At 48.6% G+C, this 20339-nt stretch overlaps 1 protein-coding gene across 1 annotated transcript in view; it reads left to right on the top strand.

Moving 5' to 3' along the window:
• The first annotated feature begins 363 nt into the window (after positions 1 to 363).
• SLCO2B1 (solute carrier organic anion transporter family member 2B1) overlaps positions 364 to 20339 on the top strand; it is a 62100-nt gene continuing 42124 nt past the window's right edge. The window contains exons 1-2 of the mRNA XM_062567489.1: positions 364 to 560; positions 12296 to 12399. Coding sequence (XP_062423473.1) covers positions 12319 to 12399 — 81 coding nt within the window. The 5' untranslated portion in view covers positions 364 to 560; positions 12296 to 12318. The remainder of the gene's footprint in view (positions 561 to 12295; positions 12400 to 20339) is intronic.

Below are 20339 nucleotides of genomic sequence, written 5' to 3'. Positions count from 1 at the left end.
ACCCACGCACCTGAGGAAGCCCGAATTAACCCGCTTGGTGTGCTCGGCTCCAGCACCCCTGCAGGCAAGTCAGTCTCCAAATCCCCACAGATGACTTTTTTCCAGCCTCCCAAACCAGCTTCGAAAGCAGATAAACAGGAATGAGAAAATGAACGTGACAGAGAAGCCCACAAGGGACAGGACCCTTGTGGGGGGGGCGGGGGGAGAGGGGAACCGAGCCAGGGGATGGAGCAAAGCAAAGGCCGGTTTGTGCTTGGACTGTGTAAGCAGTTTGCAAAGCTCTGGGTGAGCCAGCAGTGTCAGCAGCCTTGTAACTTTTTTTTTAATTGCAGCTTGCAAGACCAAGGGGAAAAAAAAAAGTCCTGTTGAAAGCCATTGCAAAACTTGCCATTATAAACACACTCCGGCTTCCGAAATTATAGGCTAAGCCCCACCTCCGCACACCCATCCCCACCTCCGGGCTGGGAAGTAAAAGTACCAAATGGCCAGAGCACTCGCAGGCAGCAGGAAAACTTTTGCTATCCGAGCGGCAGGACCGTGAGAGGGCGAGACCTGAAACCGTGAGTATCCCGGCGTCGGTCCCGCTCGGGAAAACGCTGCCGAGCCGTCGGCACGGAGCCCGCTCGGGTCTGCGCCCCGAGCGCCGGGGCAGGTTGCATCGCTAGGGTTTCTCGTGCCGCTTTCCCCGCGCTTGTTTTGCAAAGGCTCCTTGGACCGATCCAGTTTTGGGAGCTGGATATTTCTAGTAGTTCAAGAACAAACCGAAAAAAAAAAAAAAAAAAGTGGTGCAAATGTTCCGTACTGCCCGTTCTGGAGGACTCTCTGCACATGTATTCTGCTGCTCCCCCGCTGCTCCTGGTTATTTATTTGATTCTCTTTTTTCCAATAAAGCAGCTCCACTTATTATTATTTTTTTTTTCATTCCGCAGCCTCGCAGCCCAGAGGCTGCTTGTCTTACAGATTCACTCCCGCCCGTACGGGAAAGCGGCTTTCCCCCCCGCTCCGCTGGTTCCTGGCTCGGCCCTCGGGGAGGGGTGCCAGGCGGCCGTGAACCTTCACCTGTGCGGGCGCGCGGCGACCGGGCGCGCGGAAGGGTTGAAGTCGGAGCGAAAGCGTTTGCTCGGGTGCGGTGCAGGGACACCCTGCGCTGCTGCAGCTCTGCAGGTTTCGGTGCAGAGGCAGCCCGGGGTTTTTTGCAAATCGGGCGCCACGAGCGCGTTTCGGTGCAGACGCAGGTGCTGCCTTTCGGCGCTGCTGCTCGCAGCAGGCGTCTGCGCGCGGGCTCGGCCGGCGTCCGTCGCTCGGGCGGGTGCAGTTTGTCCGTGCCTGCTCCTCTCTGCCTGCTCCCGCCGAGTTTGGCCTTGGCTGAATTGATCCCAGGGTGAAGCCAACTTCTCTTTGGTAACTCCTGGGTCTTGCAAACTCCAGCGTGTCCCGTCTTCCTCTCCACCTCCGTTTCGGAGGCGCTGCCTCTGGGGGAGCATGAGAGATTCATGCCTGCACTCCAGAGCAGAGGCCAAGAAACCTGTTACTGCTCCAGTTATTGAGGTTTTTCTTACCTTACGAGGCACGTTACACCCCAGGGTCCCTGCAAGGCACGTGCACGATGCACCGTGGTGCTCTGGCCGCTTGCCGGTATCCTACAGGCACGTCCCCCGCCAGGGCCACCTCGCTGGGTGCCCGTCGTGGTGCGTGCCGGTTTGCAATGCCGTTACCGTGCTCCAGCCAAGTGCGTAGGTCTGGGCAGGTAAAACCCACCTGCGCCGCAGAGATGCACCTCCGGGCTTTCGGGGAAGGATGAGCCACGGCCAAGGGACTTTGCGCCGCTCACCTGGGCGGGCGCCTCGCCGGTGGCTACTGCTCTTAACGCCCCAGGTGCGGAGCAAAAAGGAAAATGCTCATCGAGGACGCTGGAGTAAAGCAAAGAACGGGGACAAATCGGACAAAAAAGGGAGACGATCAGGGCTGTCTGTGCGCGCCTCAGACACCCCAGCTCTGCAAACGGAGCTGGTGCAGCCCCAGCAGGCCACGACCGTCCTCTATCCACGCTACCATCAGCGCTCGATTTCTCAGAGGCGATGCAGGCTGCATCGATCTGCCCCAAAGGGCTTTTTTATCAGGTGCCTGCAGAAATCTCCCGGCTGCAGGAAACTTCCTGCGCACCAGCTTTGACATGCACAAAATGCAGTGGCTCCTCGGCTGCCTATTTATAACCTTTCAGCCCCGCTTTTTTTGCTGGCCTAGGGAAAATTCTGAACTTCCTCTCCTACGGTTTGCTCTCGGCGCCCCGGCCACCGCGGCACTCATCGCTCCTGCGGGACGCGGTGGCCGGGATCGCTCCCCGCTCCTGGGGAGGTCGCGCCATGAGGATCAGCACAAATTTACTGTGATCTTCCAAAAAAAAAAAGCTGCTGACGCTTTTTTTGCTGATTTGCAGATAACAAATCTGCAAGGATCCGGAGGGGGGAAAAAAAATCCCACCCTTGAACATGCTGGATAAGTAGATGGGTGGAAAGCAAACGAGTTTGTGCCTAGGTGCTTCTCGCCCGGGTAGGTGCCGGCCAGCCGCAGCGCGGGGAATCGGGCCGCTCTCCTAGGCCATCTGCAGATGTGCACTCCTGGGGCTTTTTAGAAGTTAGAAGCCACCTCCGGGTTGCTCCAGGGAGAAAGCCGTGCCCACCCGGGCTTTCCGGCGGCCGCGCGCGCAAGGCGCGAGGCCTCCCGCTCCACCTGCGCCGTTCCCGCAGCAGCGTCTCCTGCTGTCCCTATAGCAGGAGCTTCTCCTTCGGGAAGGCGGTTTCCGCGTGGATGTCGGCACCCGCCACGCGCTGGGGCTCTCCTGGCTCCTGGGATTTTGCTTTTTCTTTTTTTCCTGCTTTCATACATTTCCTCCAGCTGTTCCTTGCAAATGCCACTGCAAAGTCTTAACGCTTTTTAGAAATCTTCAGTCTTCGTCTCATGTTTTACTCTTGTTTTAGCATCAGTAAAGTACACAGGGTTGGGGGGGAAACATTCAGAATATTATTTAGGGTGTGTAAAATACTACCTTGGGGTTACCTTCCTCCAGACACGTGTTGGCAGACGTCTCTCTCCGACTCCAGCGCTGTGCCTGTAGCCTATGGAAAGGAAAGTCTGCCCTGAGGGAAGGGTTTATATACTTCATTTTGTACTTTTGTTCATCCTACTCTTGGCTTTTGAGCTGCTTGGAGCAGGGAGTATTTCTCGGCCAAGCACACGCTCACCTTTCTGTGATATGTACCCAACTGGTTTGCTCCCAGTTATAAACTGCAGGGTATGAGTAGGTGTCTGGCACTATCCAGAGGGGAGGCCTAACCATTTATTCATAAAATCTTACTGAGAACAAGTAAAGCTCACATATCCGGGTGAGTTTTGTATGGCAAATGTCTTAGATGCCCTTGGACTGGATTGCATTTGCCTACAGTAAAACTGCCAGCACAAACAAATCCGTAGCTCCTACAGCTGGAAACAGTAAGGGAAAACAAGGGCAGGAGTTGTGGCTGGGTTTGAGGACATGCTGCTTCTGTAGGGGGGGGGAGGAGGTGGAAACCCATGTCCCTGGCTCGTCCGAGCCGACCCGACTTGCTGGGGCGGCTCCCGCGCCCTTCGCGTCTTCCAAAAATGAAGCTGTGCGAATGAGTCCTGCTGTTATGCAATTGCCAACCACGTTGCTTATGTAACGCGTGCGTCTGAAAGATCTCCCGTCTCCTTTTCCTGTAGCCTCTCTGTTTCCTTCTTTCTGTGCTTTGAACGATTTTTTTTTTTTAATCTCTGAGTTGTCGCTGTGTTTAACTCCCGGAGCCCTGGGTGGCGGTTGAGGTTGCACGAGTGACACCACGCCAGGGCATGCAGAAGTTCAAGAGTGTCTGCATGCTCTGCTTGGAAATAACCACCAACACCAAAAGCAATCCCCCTTTTTTTTCCCTGCAGCAGAGAGACCCTCTCACTCCTGTGTTTTCTTCCCAAACTGTTGGGATTGTGGCCAATCTCATCTCACGTCAGACCACCGGACTTTGCAATGCCCCAGGCTGGATGCGTTGCTGCCTTTGCATCAGCAAATCTGCCTTGAGGGTGCAATTGGCCATGGCAGAGGCAGATGTCTACATTGCCAATGTAGGGTTGGGTGAACCCCTGGGGCTTTTGGGGTGACATGAAGGGGGACAGCTGGCAGGGCTCCGGCACTTTTTGCAGGACTTCTACTGCAGGATGAAGCACTTGGGCAGAAGGTCTCCACAGGCTGGAGTTCATCTCTGCTCCACAGGACACACAGCTCTGGCTCTGTCCTGACTTGTCCCCACAGAAATGGGAAGGAGAGCTTCAGCATTCCCAGACTGGAAAATGGTTTGGAGTGGCAGGGGCCTATGGAAGTCACCTGGTCGAGACCCAAGATGAAGCTTGGGTGCCTCACCTCACTGCCCACAGTTGTGTTTCACAGACTGAAATCACAGCTTTTCTCTTTCTTTTTTCTAAACTTTTTCTTCTCTGTAACAGTTTTCCTCATATTTTGCTTCTTGCAGGATTTCTGCAACGTGTCATCTCCATCACATTTCCCATTACAGAGAATCACCGTGTTAGTCTGATCCCATTTTCACTTTCTTTTTGTCTGTTGGCGTGAGATAGAAATAGCTTTTGTGCAGATCCACACATCCATTTTATCTCTCAATCTTTTCCCAAGGAGGAAATGATGCGTGCATGACATCTTTCCCTTTCTGCGGTATTATAAAGCATTTTTTCACTCATAATTTCCAGATCACCTTCCTATTTAACACAGGCACACTTGCACATAGGAACGCTGACACTATCCCAATTTTACAACAGTGAATATAAATTATCTAGAAATTCAGCAGAAGGACGACAGATAATGGGATATTTGTTGGCATTTTGTCTCCCCTGCCGGGATTTAATTTGCTGTGTTACATTCTCTGTTATTTACTCAAGCTCTGCTGAGCCCAGTGCGTGCTTTTCCTTGTTGAGCTAACAAGCACTGTGCCGCTATTAATAAACGTGTTACTATAGATTTATGTCCTCGGAAACAGGAAGGGACTCTAGTGTCGCCAAGTCCGGTCCTCTGCTGCCAGAGCCAAGATCATTGCACAGGTCTCGGAGCAACCCGCCGCATGCAGGAGAGCTCAGGGTGCTTCTGCTGGCCCTCAGCCACCCCAGTGCCAAAGTGAGGGCTGCTCGGGGGCAAGTGGTGCGTCTTAATCGCTGGTAAAAAGACTTGAGATTAATTGGCCAAGCTCTGGACAAACAGGAGTTGCACCCTAGAGCATAGTCCCTTGTTTGGCCCCTCTCTAGGTCTTATATGCCTCTGGCTTGCAGGAGTGCTGAATAAGCTGATAAGACATCAGCCAAGCAAGGCTGTAACCAGTGGTAATATATTATCATAGCCTGAACGTGTCAGCCTGCATGGGACTGGCCTCCTGGCTTGTCCAAGCTCATGCCTCCTTGGGCCCACAGTGTCTTGCCTTCACAGCTGGAGGAAAGGATGCTGTGACTCAGGTTCCCAGGGTCACAGCCAAAAGTGTGGAGCAAACAGGACTCCAGAGAAAAATCCCTTATCCGTAGCTGCTGGAATAATGTCAGCTGATGAATCCACAGCATCTGAAATCCTTGCTCTCTGAACAGCCATCCATCACTGCCCCTGAAGGACATACTACTAGGAAACAAATCCCTTGGGCATTTGTCCCATGCTTGGTGTCTCATAGTTGGGTCCTGCTGCATATGCCCCTGCACATCAGCTCCTAGGGGTTACGCACAGTGAAATTTGGCCGTCGTTGTGCCTAGATAGACTCCTAAACACAGCTGTTGAGAGTGGAAAGTCCCTGTGAGCTCAATGGGAGAAGCAATTTTACTTGAGAGGTTACTTGCAGGCATATAAGGAAGCAATTTTCTGCTTCATCAGGGTGCAGTGCAGGCTCTAAAGAGCATTGTGCCAGGGTCACTGGCACCGTGTGTGATCACAGACCCTGTCACCTCAGCCAGTCACCCAGGATCCTGTCCGACACCAGTCTTGCAGTGATTGCAGCTGCCTCGTGAGCAAGTTTGGTGCTACTTAGATTTGAGAAAAAGAGGTGAGTACACCACCGAAAGCTCCAGGAAACCAGCATTTGGGGTAAGGAATACACTAGGCTATCTGCAGGGCTGAGACAACGCCTCTCCCGTCTGCTGATGGATGTAAAGGAATATACTCGTACATATGGTTGCATACGAGCTGATATACAGCTGTACACACAGAATCATGGAAGAGTTGAGGATGGCAGGAGCCATCTAATCCAACACCCCTGCTCAAGCACTGTCCTACAGCAGGTTGCCCAGGACCATGCGGCTCCAGGGATGGAGCCATCAACCTCTCTGGGCAATCTGTTCCAGTGCTACGTCACCCAGGAAAGCAATTGCACGCAGAAGAACATCTCAAGAGGCCACAGAAATGCGGGTACTCAGGGCCAGTGGCAACAGCCACATAGCAGTGCAGATTCACTCCTTGGGGTCAAGGAGGGGAAGTGAAGACAAGTACTGAAGCCTGCTTGGATGAAACTGCATGGAGGGATTTCTTGAGGCAGAACTGCAATGCTCGGCTACCCTGCAGGCTGGTGAAGCCCAAAGCTGCCAGTGGACTAGATCCATACGAGCACTGTTTTGTCCCTCATTGCTGTCTGTGATGAAAACCATGAGCTTCTTTTCAGGAGAAGGAGAGTCCATCTGCAAAGGGACATTTCCATTGGGGCAGACAGAGGGAAGCTATTTGGGGAGAAACGCAGCACCTTTGCCATCACCCAAACACTCACCACTGCACTGCTGGGTTTCTCAGAGGCCCCTTCCTATCTCCACACCAAACAAGGTCATCCTTTTGGTCAGCAAGAGATCAGCAGTTCAGAAAGCGGGACTTAAGCTGCATGTTGTCCTGATCAGTGTCTTGCCAGGAACAAGGACAGGAGTCCTGCAGGCTGCTACCTCTCTTGTATCATCTACCCCAGCGCTGCAGCCCACTGATGGCACCAGGAGCTTAGCTGAGGACTAACATGTGGAAATGGCTCACTGAGGGCTAGCTAGAGGAGGAGGATCTGAGACCAGATCCCACTCATCTTTCCACATGTGTGAAAGTGATGTAAAGAAGTTCTTCAGGCACTTAATCACCCACAGCCATCCTTATGCGTGACCACAGCCCAGCCCTTTAATGGGTCTCAAGGCAAGATTCCCAGCTGCCTCCAAGGCTTGCAAACAGCAATCAGTGACTTTCATTAAGCTGATTGTATAAACATGGCGTGTTGTGCAAACACAGCCTAATTGCTCCCGTTTAACTAATTGAAATAGGTGGGACGGCCACATGAGACTGGTGTTTGGAAGCAATGCTGATGCGCTCCTATGAGCCCAGCCGTTTGCAGCCATGATCCCAAAGCGATCACACTTAAAATGCAAACTTTGAAATTTGGCACAGGCACAAACATGCAACTTAACTGCATTTACACGGTAACCACAAGAGCCTCTTCTAACAGACCCAGGGTTGTTTTCCCTGCTGCAATCCTGTAAACATGATATCATTGCTCATAAAAAAGCCTTGCAAAATGTTCTGCTTGGGAAGAGCTTACGCAGCTACTGTAGCTGCGAGAGGCGCTGAAGCCTTCACTGCTCCCTTTGCAGCACCCTGGAAACCAAATAAAACGCTTCTCCGTTTGGCTTAACACCCCTGCTGTCTGCAGCATAACCTTGGTCCAATGTAGGAAGCCGGATTCGTGGCTCTGCCCCTTGCAATGCAGTTTTAAATTGGAGGAAGAAGTTTGGTACGGAGTGAATTGCTCCTCGGTGAATTGGGAGCGTTCAGCTGCGGCGAGGCTGCGTAAGCAATTAGGGAGGGCAGGCTGATGTGGTAGCAGCTCGGCTCTTGCGTTATTGTTCATAACAAAGTTCTTTTATAGCCACAGCTGACTTCAGCTTGCAGAAGTTAAGGAGAACAGTAAACAAGTCGCTCTGCAGCACCCTTTCCTCTCCTGCAACGGCAGGGCCTGGGAATGGCACTCGTTGCACTAAATCGGCCCCCACCGTCGCAATGCATGTCCTTACCTGTCCCTGGTTGTTTGCTGATTAATTGGAAAGGATCTTCCTTTCCACCTGGAGATGTCCATTCCTTCAGAGGAACGTGGATCTTGCCACCCTCAGGGTGTTATAGTATGTTACGGGAGAGCAGAGAGCTGCCGTAGTTGGGCTGAGCAAAGCTGGCTCAACCTGGGGGAAGGAAACTGTCACCAATCTGAGCTTCACATGCTCTTTTGTGCAATTCTGGTTTGCTGGTTAAGTCTTACCTGCCTTGTTCTCTGAATGAGTCGTTATCCTTTGTGCTAAATCAAAGTACTTTTCGGTTTCATTTTATTCTTAAGGAGATATTGTAAGTAAATAGTTTCTAAGTCCAAAGTTTACTCTTGTTTTTAATTCCGCAGCTTTTCAGATCTCTACTGAATGTTTCCTCTCAGGTGTCTCTATGGCGCTGTGTCTGATAGGCAGTGCGCACGTTAAGGTGATACTGAAATGCAAGCAGGAAACCCAGCCAAACAGGAGATCAGAGCACGCATGGTGGGATGAGGGCAGAATCGGCTGTGCATCCTTGGCTGTTGGCAGCTAACAGCTAACGCAGGTTCTCCTTGAACTCAAGGGATCCCCTGGAGAAAGAGGAACTGAGCTCCGGTGGCAGTGGCACGAGAGATTCAGGATGTCGGTGGTGCACAGCAAGGGGCTTTTACCCACCATTTGGGCAGGGATTGGTGGGAAAATTTCCACCCGTGCTTTTTGTTTGTTTGTTTGTTTGTTTTTAATACCATTTGGTGAAAATACAACCACCAAGAGGACCATATAGAAATGTTGAAGAAAAAAGTTAAATATATTCCAGGCGTGGCAGCTTCCCCAGCTCGCTGAAGGGTTGGAAGATGCATGTATGTAAACCCTGGGCCTGGAAGAGGTGGGCAGGGTGAGTAAAATGCCCTTGCAGACTACAGTATTCACTGTTTGCAGGTGCAATTTACTGCCTCTTCTTTGGTGATGAGGGCTAGCAGATATGTTAAAACAGGTAACTGGGGAAAGAAGGACATGGAGCCTCCACCGACAAGCCCATTCCTGGAAATCCGGGCTGGGGCTCCTTTGGGGTTCCTCCCTTACTACCTTGGCACTGCTGTTTATTTTCTCTGTGTCACCTCTGAGCCTTCGAGAGGCCTCAGCTCTGCCAGCAAACTCAGCAGCTGTAAATAATTCATCACAGCGCTGCTCCCAGAGACAAGCAATATTGGACACTGTGGTCTGGAACAGGCAGGTACTTTGGCTGCTGCACTGCTTAACTCTCCAGAGGTTCTGGGAAGCTTTTCATGGATACTTTAATTTACGATTGAATTTACTTTATTGATCCCATCTTGTATTTCTTTGTAGCACTATCTCATCTCTTGAAATGGGACTGAGAGCAGCAATTGCTTTTTGCAAAGGATGCTGTGGAGCTTGTAGCTCGGTGGTATGCAGGCCCCGCTCTTGTGCTTGCCTCTCCTGTGCTGAGCTTTCAAGGGCTGTATAAACACCACAGTTAAGACAGTCTTTATTGCTAGAATTGACATCGCCCGGTAATTTGTTAATTTGTTCCAGGTTACAGTACTTCCTCCTTTGCTGCTCGTTGTGGGAAAAATAGAATTATACAAAGTAAACAATAATGTACAGCTTTTCACCCCGTTTGCTGTAGAGCTCATAGATGCTGCACTCATCCAGATGGAAACATCTATTGGAGTGCCCTGAACAGCGAACTAAAGCCTGACGAGTTTAACGTGCTGCCAAACAATGCTGCTTCCTGGGTAGGAAGTCTGGACACTAAAACGAGAAAAAGGCAATTGGCCTCCTACAAGTTGTTTGATTCACAGAGGCAACTAGTGTGAACGGAGGATGGAGCACGGAGTATGAGAAGGGAAGGAGGTCAGCGGTACTGGGAGGGAGGTGCTGGGTTCCCACAGGTTAATGTTTCTTCATGCAGTTAAACTTAGGCGTTGGTTGTGGATCAAGAAACTTAACGTGGGAGATTGCTTCCAGGTGAAATGTAAAAACACTCTAGGTAAGAGTAACAGACAGCAAAGGGGGAGTTTAAACCATCCAAGACCATCCATTTGGAGGGATGGAGAAGGGCTTGCTGAACCCTCTTCTACAGGCAGAACCTGCCCTTGCCTACTGCGTCCATGCCCATGGGAGAGTCCCCAGATCCATCCTCATCTAGCAGCAGCTCTTGGGAAGGCACTCTGGCAAGTCAGCATCTCCAAAGCTGCCTGATCCATGGGAAGACACCTGATGCATCCCCTTCTGCGCGGCTTGCTCTGGTATAGACTTCAGCCCGGTTTGTCAGGGAGCTGAAATCAGTTAAATCCCATGAGGACACTTGGCAGCAAACCTGCACTTGGTCACAACTTGTGAAGCAGGACTAACATTGCTGAGCTCTTCATGTCTGGGCAGATCCCTTGGCCCAAGGACTGCTCTGGCACGGTTTAAGAGCTCAGCTGGGTTTTTCTCTTAACCTCTTTTTCCATCTCATCAATGCTGTGGATATTTCTGTCATTTTATAGCACTGACCTTTAAATACAGTGTCAGTGTGTAATGCATATTGCAAACATATCTAGAAAGCTGAGACATCAGTGTGATATAATGCAATATATAATAAGGAGTCTGAATCCTAGTCTTGGCTGTATCTAGGTAAATCTGAGGAGCTGCTCTGGAGTCTGTAGAGCTGCCCTACCATGGGAAGGAGAATAAAGCCCAAGGAGATTTCTGCCAGCATGGTCGTGATGAGACTCTGCCCCAGGCACTCTATAAAGACCATAGGATGCTCCCTTTTGGTGAGGGTTCAGGGAGTCCGGGGAGCTCAGTACTAACTGGATGGTCTTTCCAGGCATGGGGCTGATACTAGACAAAAATAAGCCGAGAGGTTCTGCGTGGTTCAAAGATATGAAGGAAGCAATCAGAGCAATTGGAGAGTCCCATCACTTGGGACAGTAAAAATTGCCCTCCTTCCTCCTGCAGGTATTGAAATGATTATCTGAGAATCACAGAATTGCAGAGGCTGGCAGGGATCTCTGCAGATTGCCTAGTCCAACCCCCCTGCTAAAGCAGGGTCACCTGGAGCAGGTGGCCCAGGATCATGTCAAGTCTGAATATCTCCAAAGATGGAGATGCCACAACGTCTCTGAGTAACCTATTCCACTGTTCAACCACCCTCATAGTAGAAAAGTTCCTTTTTACTTCAAAATGAAGTTTCTTGTATTTCAATTTTTGCTCTTTGTCCCTCCTCCTGTCACTGGGCACCACTGAGAAGAGTTTGTCTCTGTCCTCTTTACACCATCTCATCTTCCCTGAGCCTTCTCTTCTCCAGGCTTAACAGCCCCAGGTCTCTTAGCCTCTCCGTGTAGGAGAGATGCTCCAGTCCTTTGATCATCCTCATAGCCCTACTGGACTCTCTCCAGTAGCTCCATGTCTCTCTTGGACTGGGGAGCCCAGAACTGGACGCAGTACTCGAGATGAGGCCTCCCCAGGGCTGAGTAGAGGGGCAGGATCACCTCCCTCCACCTGCTGGCAACACTCTGCCTAATGCATCCCAGGAGACCATTGGCCTTCTTGGCCATAAGGGCACATTGCTGGCTCATCGTCAACTTGTCATCCCCCAGCACTCCCAGGTCCTTCTCTGCAGAGCTGCTTTCCAGCAGGTCAGCCCCTAGCCTGTCCTCGTGGATGAGGTTATTCCTCCCTAGGTGCAGGACTCTGCACTTGCCCTTGTTGAACCTCAGGAGGTTCCTCTCTGCCCAACTCTCCAGCCTGTCCAGGTCCCTCTGAATGGCAGCACAGTCCTCTGCCCCATTTTGTGTCACCTGTGAACTTGCTGGTGGTGCACTCTGTCCCATCATCCAGGTCGTTGATGAAGATGTTAAACAGTATTGGCCCTTCAGTGGGGCTGGAATTTGAGGATACCAGGATTCTGTCCCTACACTCATTACTCAAGCTGTTTGTGGGCTAAAACGATTGTGAAGTAAAATGATCGATAATTCTTAACATCTTAACTTCTCCCATGGCCTAGTGATTAGGTCACTAGTGTTTTGCATGTTGTTTTGCAGAAGTGAAGTGCTAAAATAAATGAGAAGCATAAATAATTGGTTATGATGACTGTGTGCCTGCTGTGTGGGTGTTTGCAAAGCATGACTGGGTTTTACTGTGCTGAGCAAAGCGAATTCAGATGGAACACTTAGCATTGCGCTGAATGATTTTATTTTGGCAGGCGGATAAAACAGACCTGACAGAATGACAACGACCACCACAAAGAGCAGCTACCTGGATCAATCCCGGAAAACGTTCTGCAAGAACCCATTTCTCAGTATCAAGGTAAATGCCTCCTGCTTTCTATAATCCCCCTTGGATTACTAGCTTAGAAAAGAAGAGTTTAGCTTTCTGCAGAAAGCGTTGACTTGATTTCTGTCTAGCAAATGTATTTGAGAAGTGCTAGAGGGTGCTCCCTATCACAGAAGTGCAATTGGATAAGTGACTATTTAATCTAAAATCAAGCAGTGGAACAACAATGTTGTAAAATGATTTAACTTTCAAGTTCTGCAGTATTCAGCTTCCATCAGTGCATCTCGCAGCACTCAAGCCAAATCTCCAAGAGAAACAGATATATTTATATTATATATATATATATATATATGTAAACACTTATTACACTTAACCCTTATGGAAATTACTTTTTTGTAGTCTGTTTCCTGCATGCTCTGTCCACCACTTCACTGGCATGGCCAGGTAAATGCATGCATGTAGCAGAAGGAGCAGAAATTGAGGAAAGTGGGAACTGGTGCTCACTCAGGGTGGTGGTAGGCACACAGCCACCTGCAAAGCTGTGCCTATGAGCGCCTATTTAGGTATTGACAGAAAGGCAAGAAATGGGATCTAGTTGGCTTGAATCCTGCTATTGTGCGGATTTACACGCTGAAGACATATGTACTAAATGATGACTCAGTCCACCCGCCCTTCCGCTCACTGCTAGACATTATTTCTGGGCGTGCAGGGAGACAGTGCTTCTACGTCTTCATCCAAGAGCTCTGTTGGGATCTGGTTTAGGCTGACAGATGTGTGGACTTCATTAAGCCCTTTGGAGAAGTCCCCAAAGTTAGATGAGCTTGGGACCACAGGATGTGGCAATCACTTTTACACAGCAGTGAGATGGTTAAAGCATCCCCCAGGAAAGGGGAGGAAGGCAGAGGACCGGCTCTACTCACCAGCATAGGAATGCAGCCAAGTTCCCTATGTCCTGGGGCACCCAAGCCATGGGGAAGCCTGGAACAAGGTCCCTCTCTCCCCCGCCTCCTCAAAGGTGGGCCATTAGGCTGCAAAGCTGCAAAGAGACAGGAGGCAAGAGGTAGGCAAGCTCTAGCCTGAGGGTTTGCATGCTCACCACCATGGTGAAGCACGGCCAGACCCTGCTCCCCAGGACATGTCTGTTTTTTAGGGGGGATCCATCCAGAGATGGTCCTGGAACAATTCCTTGAGCAAAAGCAGAACCCTAAATCTCCTCCAGCTCACTTGTTTAGGATCTGATCTCTGAATCTTGGAGAGATAGTGTCTAAGTTCAAATCAAAATTTGCTGCACTGAGTTCCTCTTCTTCTCTACCACTATTTCAAAAGTACTCAGTGCTCATCTCATGGCAGTGGGGTCGGAACTGCCTATGTGCAATTAACATTGATCCTGAGCTTGCCGGCAGATGTTCGCAGCTTCTTGGCTCTTGCACGTGGTTGTGTCAGTGCCAGAGGGGCATTTGCAAAGTTCTTTGTACTCTCGGTTGTTTCCAGGTTGTTTCCGTGATCCTTGGCTCCTGGGGAGCTGGTGGTGAATCCTTTTCTCTCTGTATAGAGCTAGTGGCATTTTAAAAAGAGAATCCTTGGCATTAATGATGGTATGACAAAACCACCTGTGGAACTGGTGGTCTGCTACAACATACTATTGGAAAACGCAGTGTAGCAACATTCAAAATGCTGAAAATAGGTAAACATTTAAATAAGAAAAGCATTTGTCAAGTGGTAGTAATAATCACATTGACCATGGTGATTTAGGAATAAGCTAATGCTCACCTTGCATCAGAATCAAACTCGTATTTCCACCTTGTTTTCTATAAACAGGACATTTTGGAAGTTCTGTGCTCTTTTCTCATGCATCACAAGGAGACAGGAAGCTAGACTATACTAACTGTTGGTCTTATCAGATGACAATTCCTATGTTCAATGGAGCATATAATTTGGTTTGTGAATATCAGCTTTCAAGCTGCTCTTGTTTGAACAAAGGAAGTTGACAGGAATGGACTTTTTTGCTCTGGGAATATACTGCAGTGAAGTAGGTGCTTGGAATAGCAGAGATCTATGAGAAGCAAGGCTCCAGGTAATATAATGTGGAAACAGCTGAAAATCTGTCTGCTGGATGAATAAACTGAGAACAAGATGGAAAATGCTTTCCCTGATACTACGTGGCCACAGATTTGGGGATTTTGTTTGTACACATGCAGTAAGTTTGACATGTCACTGTAAAATCCTCAGCATCATGCTATTACCACAGCTCAAAAGCTTTCTGTAGTGAAAAACATCAATGATTTGCTGCATTAAGTTGCCCAGCAAGCATGCTGTGAAAGCGTGTGATTTAATATGAGCTTTTCTTAGCATGTCATTACAAGTGTGCACATGAAAAGATGTTTTCACTTGGTTAGAAGAATCTATAGCAATTTGGTAAGCCGGGAGTCCAGATTTCCATTCTCCCTTTTATCTCCTAATTGAATTTTAATGTAAACCAGGACAACTCATTTAAACCTTGTTTCTTCAAAGTCTTAGGGAAATGCAATGTCCTGCTGGACTGGGTGCAGTCTCCGAGGTCCCTGCAGGGTGAAGGTATGAGGAAATTTTGGCAGAGCCACGGGTGCACCTAGCTCCTCTGCTCCTGGGGGTGACTCCCTCTGTACTGCAGCATCTGATTCATATATATTTGGCTGAATAATTGCACATTATGAATAATACCAGCATTCACATTAATTTACCCTTAATGCTACATCAGTGCAGTTGGACGCATTGCAGAATCTCACTAGGCTCTAGAGCAAAATACAACTAGGGTGACTAATTGGACTGAGAAAGTGAATATTCCCTCTAATAATAAGATTTAAGATTTCTCTATCATCTTTCTGGGAAGGGTTTTGGTTTTGTTTTGTTTTACAAATGCTGATGAATTTAATTCTATGAATCCCTTGCGGCAGAGGGGAGGAACTGAAGTCGAGGGTTACACAGATCTGCACAGGATGGAGGCATAGGGAGAGCTGGGAGCATAACTTGTTCTGTGGTAGGTGGTCCTGGGGTTTCTCCTCCTGTCCTCTTCTCAGTCATTTCAGCTCTTTTTTTTCTTTTTTCTTTCTTTCTTTTTTTTTTTTTTTTTTGCATGCCAGCAGGAACGTCTTTAAAAACAAAATCCTATTGACTTTTCCTTGCGATAATACTCTGAAGTGGTTTGTAACTTCAAAGATAAAAGTCACTCAGGTGCAAAATCAGCTTGGATCTATGAGCAGATATTTTATTTTGCTGGGAGAAGATAGCTTTGAAGCCAGAAGTATAGCAAAATCTTGGCTAGCAATAGTGTAGGCCAAACCTGGGCAGGTCTGCAGAGAAGCCAGTAGCTGGTGAGGATCCTTCAAGGATTGCTGGGCACTACCCTAACCACAGCACATGGACAAGGAGAGCAAATCCCCTTCTCCAGTTTTACATCTCACAGTTAGCTGTCTGCTGTAGGCCTTGTTTTCACCTCTGAGGCTTGTATAGCTGCCTGCTAATCTGTGTCCAAGTAGAGCAGACCTGGCCATGCATATCACCAAACACACAATTAAATTCAGCACAGGATGTTTCCCCCGGATTGCTTTTTCTTTTTTTTTTTGCTTTCAAGAAGTTAGGTCATCCTATCTGTTTTCTAAATAAATAGATGATGTTCTCAGAAAACATAAAAAGAGCAGGACTTGAATAGCTCTTGTAGAAACACAAAAATAATTACTCAGTGTAGCTTGTGTGTTTGAAGTGGCTGAAGGACTGATAATTATAGCATTGCAATTTAGATATTTGTGTAGAGAGGCTTGAAGAGTAATTGCCACATGTCAAAGTGCAACTCAGAGATATGACTCTAAACAGTCCTTCTGGGGAATGTTCTGCAGTCTGACGGGTCCTAAGCCTATAATGATATCTGACACTAATTCTTGCAGTATGTCAGAACAGATAAAATAAGATCTGATGCTGCTTCCATTGAAGTCCAACATATTGTCTTAGGTTTGAGGAGCATTTTGCACCTAATGCTGGGTACATGAGTTAGGTAAGAGCGGTTCTGCTGAAGAGCTCCCTCCCACCACCACAGGGTAGCACAAGGATGCAGAGAAGTAGGTTGTGAGAGATGCTCCAATTGAGATTGCTACAGAGGGAGAAACTTTTTGAAGGACTGTCTGTGTAACAGCAGTAGTTCACCTGCAGATGAGAAGGAAGTAGGCTGAGAGGTGACATGATTTGATCGACAACAAAAACATTTTCTATGGCATGTTCCACTCTAATCAATATAAAGAGTTTTTGCCCAAGAAAGACTAGACCTGAAAGGCCACTTAAACATTTTAATACTGTGATTAACAACGTGGTCACTGCTCAGCTGTTTTACCCTGTGCAGTATGTTGTGGCTGGAGGAGTGCATGTTTCCAGGCATCATCACCAGATCTCCTCTCCCCGTCACACTAGGTCAATCCCCAATGTGTCCTCAGTGAGGGCTGTGAAGCCCGTCCTCATAGAGGCGCATATAGGAAGGTGAGTGATTTTTTTGAGGAACCCAAGGCATGATGTGGTCCCACACCCACATTTCCCATCCATGCCAGACTCTGGCCCATCCCCATGGCTGCATGTTGACTTCCTAAGCTTTGAGGATATGTCCAGGTGCAGGGGGACCTTCACAGTCCAGAGGGTGGCCTCTAGGCTCATTTGCGGACACACTTGTAGGTCCCACACCTCTCCTCAAGTGACAGTGTGTACGTAGCCCTGTGGCCACTTTCTAATGTTATTGAGGAGCTGGTTGAGGTCATTCGCCCTCTGTGGCAACAAGTCCATCTCAGCCACCACCAGCTCATGTGCCTTGTTCCCTGTATTGGTGGAAACCTGCTGTGCACTGGACAGCCTTACATCAGGGACCTAGTTGTGTTGCAGGACTCCTTGTCCTTCAGTGACGCATCTGACCTTGTATTTTCTGACCTGAGAATGTTTTCTGCTCTACGCCTTCACTGAAAAAGAAACTAGACGTTTCTACCTATGCCTTTATTACAAGTTGTTCTGCGCAGTGGTGGAGCCTTGGGCCCAGTTACATGCAGTTGCTTTTGATTAAATTGGAACATACCGATTCCTCTGCGGCCCTTTCCCTCCTGTCTATAAGAACAGCCCAGTGCATGGGATCTTATCACATGCTGAGGCACAAATTTGGCACTTAATATAGCAGCAAATATCACCCAAACACATGGCAGGAGCGGGACAGGGACTTCCCTGCGACACCCTAGGGTGGGAGTCGGCCTGTGTCTTTCAGAGGCTTTAAATGGAGGATTCATTGCCAAACTGCATGAACAGCCCTAAAAACACAATGAAGCTTTGTAAAAAGCTTTGTAGACCAAAGAAAGATAAGATATTGGTCTTTTATCTCCGGTTTTGCAATTTAATGCCTGCTTAGAGTTGACTAAATTTCTCTTTCCTCTTAAGCGTGTCTCTGTGTAGAGTGGGAGTAGCTGACATAATGCTGACATAATGCAAGGCTTAGTGGAGAGAAACCTTCAAAAATCAGGAAAAAATGTGTGAAAGTAGTACTCATTTTAAAAAGCCTTATTGCATAGAAGCCTATTCAGGAGTTTTGTTTCTTGTTGCAGAAGGCACTTTCACCCCACTGCTGGCTACTATTTACTGGTTGTAAATGCATAGTCACGATGCCACCTTTGAGTGAGGGGACATCACCAGAGGGGACATCACCAGAGACCTGGCAGAGACATGTTCTTTCCTTCTGGGGCACTGTGGAGTGCAGTCTGTCGAGTGCGGTCTGGGGTGACTTTCAGTCCCTCAGCTGCAGACATTTGCCAGAAGCCTTGGTAGGACAGCTACAGCCACGTTTCACCAGTGGACCCCACCTTGTGCTGCCTCTCCCTGAGCTGGCAGAGGTGCACTCGCCTTTGGGCTATGTGCCCTGCCTTGTGCAAGGCATTTCCTGCAGAAGAGTCATCCGGGGTCAAGCCCCGCTCCAGTGCTCTTCATGCTTTTTAGCCAAATACGTCTTAATGCAAAGTGCGTGTGCATCTAGCGGAGCAGAGTGATGGCTCCATTGCTTCCAGCAATGTACCTCCCTCGTGTGTTAGGTCAGGGCCCTTTTGTCTCTTCTCTTGGTCTCACGTCTCCAGCCAAGCGGTGGTCCAGCTCTGGAGAAGGGAAGTTTGCTCTGTAACCCAGCACAGTGTGGGCAGCAGAGGGGCTTGTCCTCTGCAGGAGGATGTCAGCACAGAGCATCCGTCTGTCTCCTCTGTCCCTTGGCCCTCTCCAGGTCCAGTATGGTGTTCAGTGCATTACTTGAGCAAGCTTTCCTTGTAACAACACTTCAGAGATGTTTATAGAAGAAATATCACCGTAAACCACTCCCTTCCTTCCTCCTCAGCCTACACGAATGCTGGTTTGGATTCTCAGTGTTGTTTTAATGCCAGCAGATTAGAAGGGAGAGAATGTGAACATGGCTTAGTCCATAATGGGAAAAATGTGACATACGGCTGGGTTTAGGGATGTTTCTGGGATCCCTGAGCTCTGGGACTGCTCCTCTCTTTCCAGAGATGTGTCCTGCCCTCTGGGCCCAGAGTCTGGATAAAGGCTGGCTTCTGCCAAGCCAAGTCACCTCCAGATCATCATCTTGTGCACTTGATGACTGCCGTGGCTGGCGGAGATGCTAATTGTAAGAGGAGCTGTGATTTCTTAGGTTGACAGGGCCAGTTCCAAGGATGGCTTTTAAGTATCAGGACCATTTTCTCTCAGTTGAATTGCAGATGAATCAAAATGATGGAGCTTCCTGATCTCCTGAAGTGATGAATCTAGAGAAATCATATTCCTGCTGCCTGTTTAGTCCGTCTGACTCAGCCTGGCAGTCCCACCAGTCCCAAGTCCAATTGCGGAGGGATCCCAGCCTCAAAGAGTTCATTGGAAAAAGTAACTTGGAAAAAAAGTTCCTTGGAGAAAGTTCCTTTTCTGGCAAGGAAAGATGATATAGATCTCCCAGACAGAACTGACAAAGGCACAGGTAGCACCCAGGTCTACCAGTGCTACATTCAGCCCTGATGGAGCCTCGCATCCAATGCATGTAGTCCTAGCAGCCTGCCAAGAGCTACGACAGCTGCAATATGGCAAAATGGGAATCAAACATTGGCAATTATCAGCCTGCTCCTGGCAATGGGTCAGTGCATGATACCATATTATAGCAGCTGCCTTGGGCACCTGAGTAGTTCTCACTGAATAAAATGTGCTTCAACCTAAAGATGCTCCACAGTTAAAGTGGAGGCTTGCAATCACTCTCCGAGGAGCAAGAGGGGAACTTGGGCCTTCAGTTTTGCCACCTCAGAAGAGTAAATTGCCATTGTGGAGAAAAGGGGAGCACTAAATGGGTGGCAGATCCTGCAAAACGTTGAGGCTTTCTGTGACATTTTTCTAGAACTAGTTGACTTAAAATTGCTGCAAAAGTTGGAGAAAACACAGTCAATAATCTTTACATTCCTGTTTGTTTCTTCCCTCTCAATCATTGTCATCCTGACTTCCTAGCTGGTTTCCTGCTTGTTTCTGACTTGTGTCTAAAAACGTTTGTGCTGGGACTGGCGCAGTTGCTATCCATGAATCCAGATTTTTGTAAATCTCTTTTTCTACGCACAAAAATAGTGCAGAAATGCTAGGTGTTGGCAACTAGGATGTGTTCAGTTAAAAGTCTTTTCTAAAAGGGCATGTGTGCAGGAAAATGCATTGAAAGACTTAATTAAAAGCCAAGGAAGCTCTTCTGCTGTTTATAGCTTGATCTTAGGAATTTCTGCCAGGCAGTCAGTGGGGTTTTCCTTCCGTTCATTTCATCCTGTTGTTTTTCGCTTGGGTTTGATGCTTTTGTATCTCTTCAAATGAGCCCACTCCCTTTGTGGGACATGTTGCATGCCTGAAGGCTCTTGCTGTGCTTTCTTTAACCACCCTGCAGCTCTGTGCCTCACTCGGCTCTCTGTTCTCCGAGAATC

This window comes from Rhea pennata, chromosome 1 (assembly GCF_028389875.1).
Source record: "Rhea pennata isolate bPtePen1 chromosome 1, bPtePen1.pri, whole genome shotgun sequence".
NCBI lineage: Eukaryota > Metazoa > Chordata > Aves > Rheiformes > Rheidae > Rhea > Rhea pennata.
The sequence above is the reverse complement of the archived record's forward strand: the minus strand, read 5'-3'. Positions and strand labels throughout refer to the sequence as shown.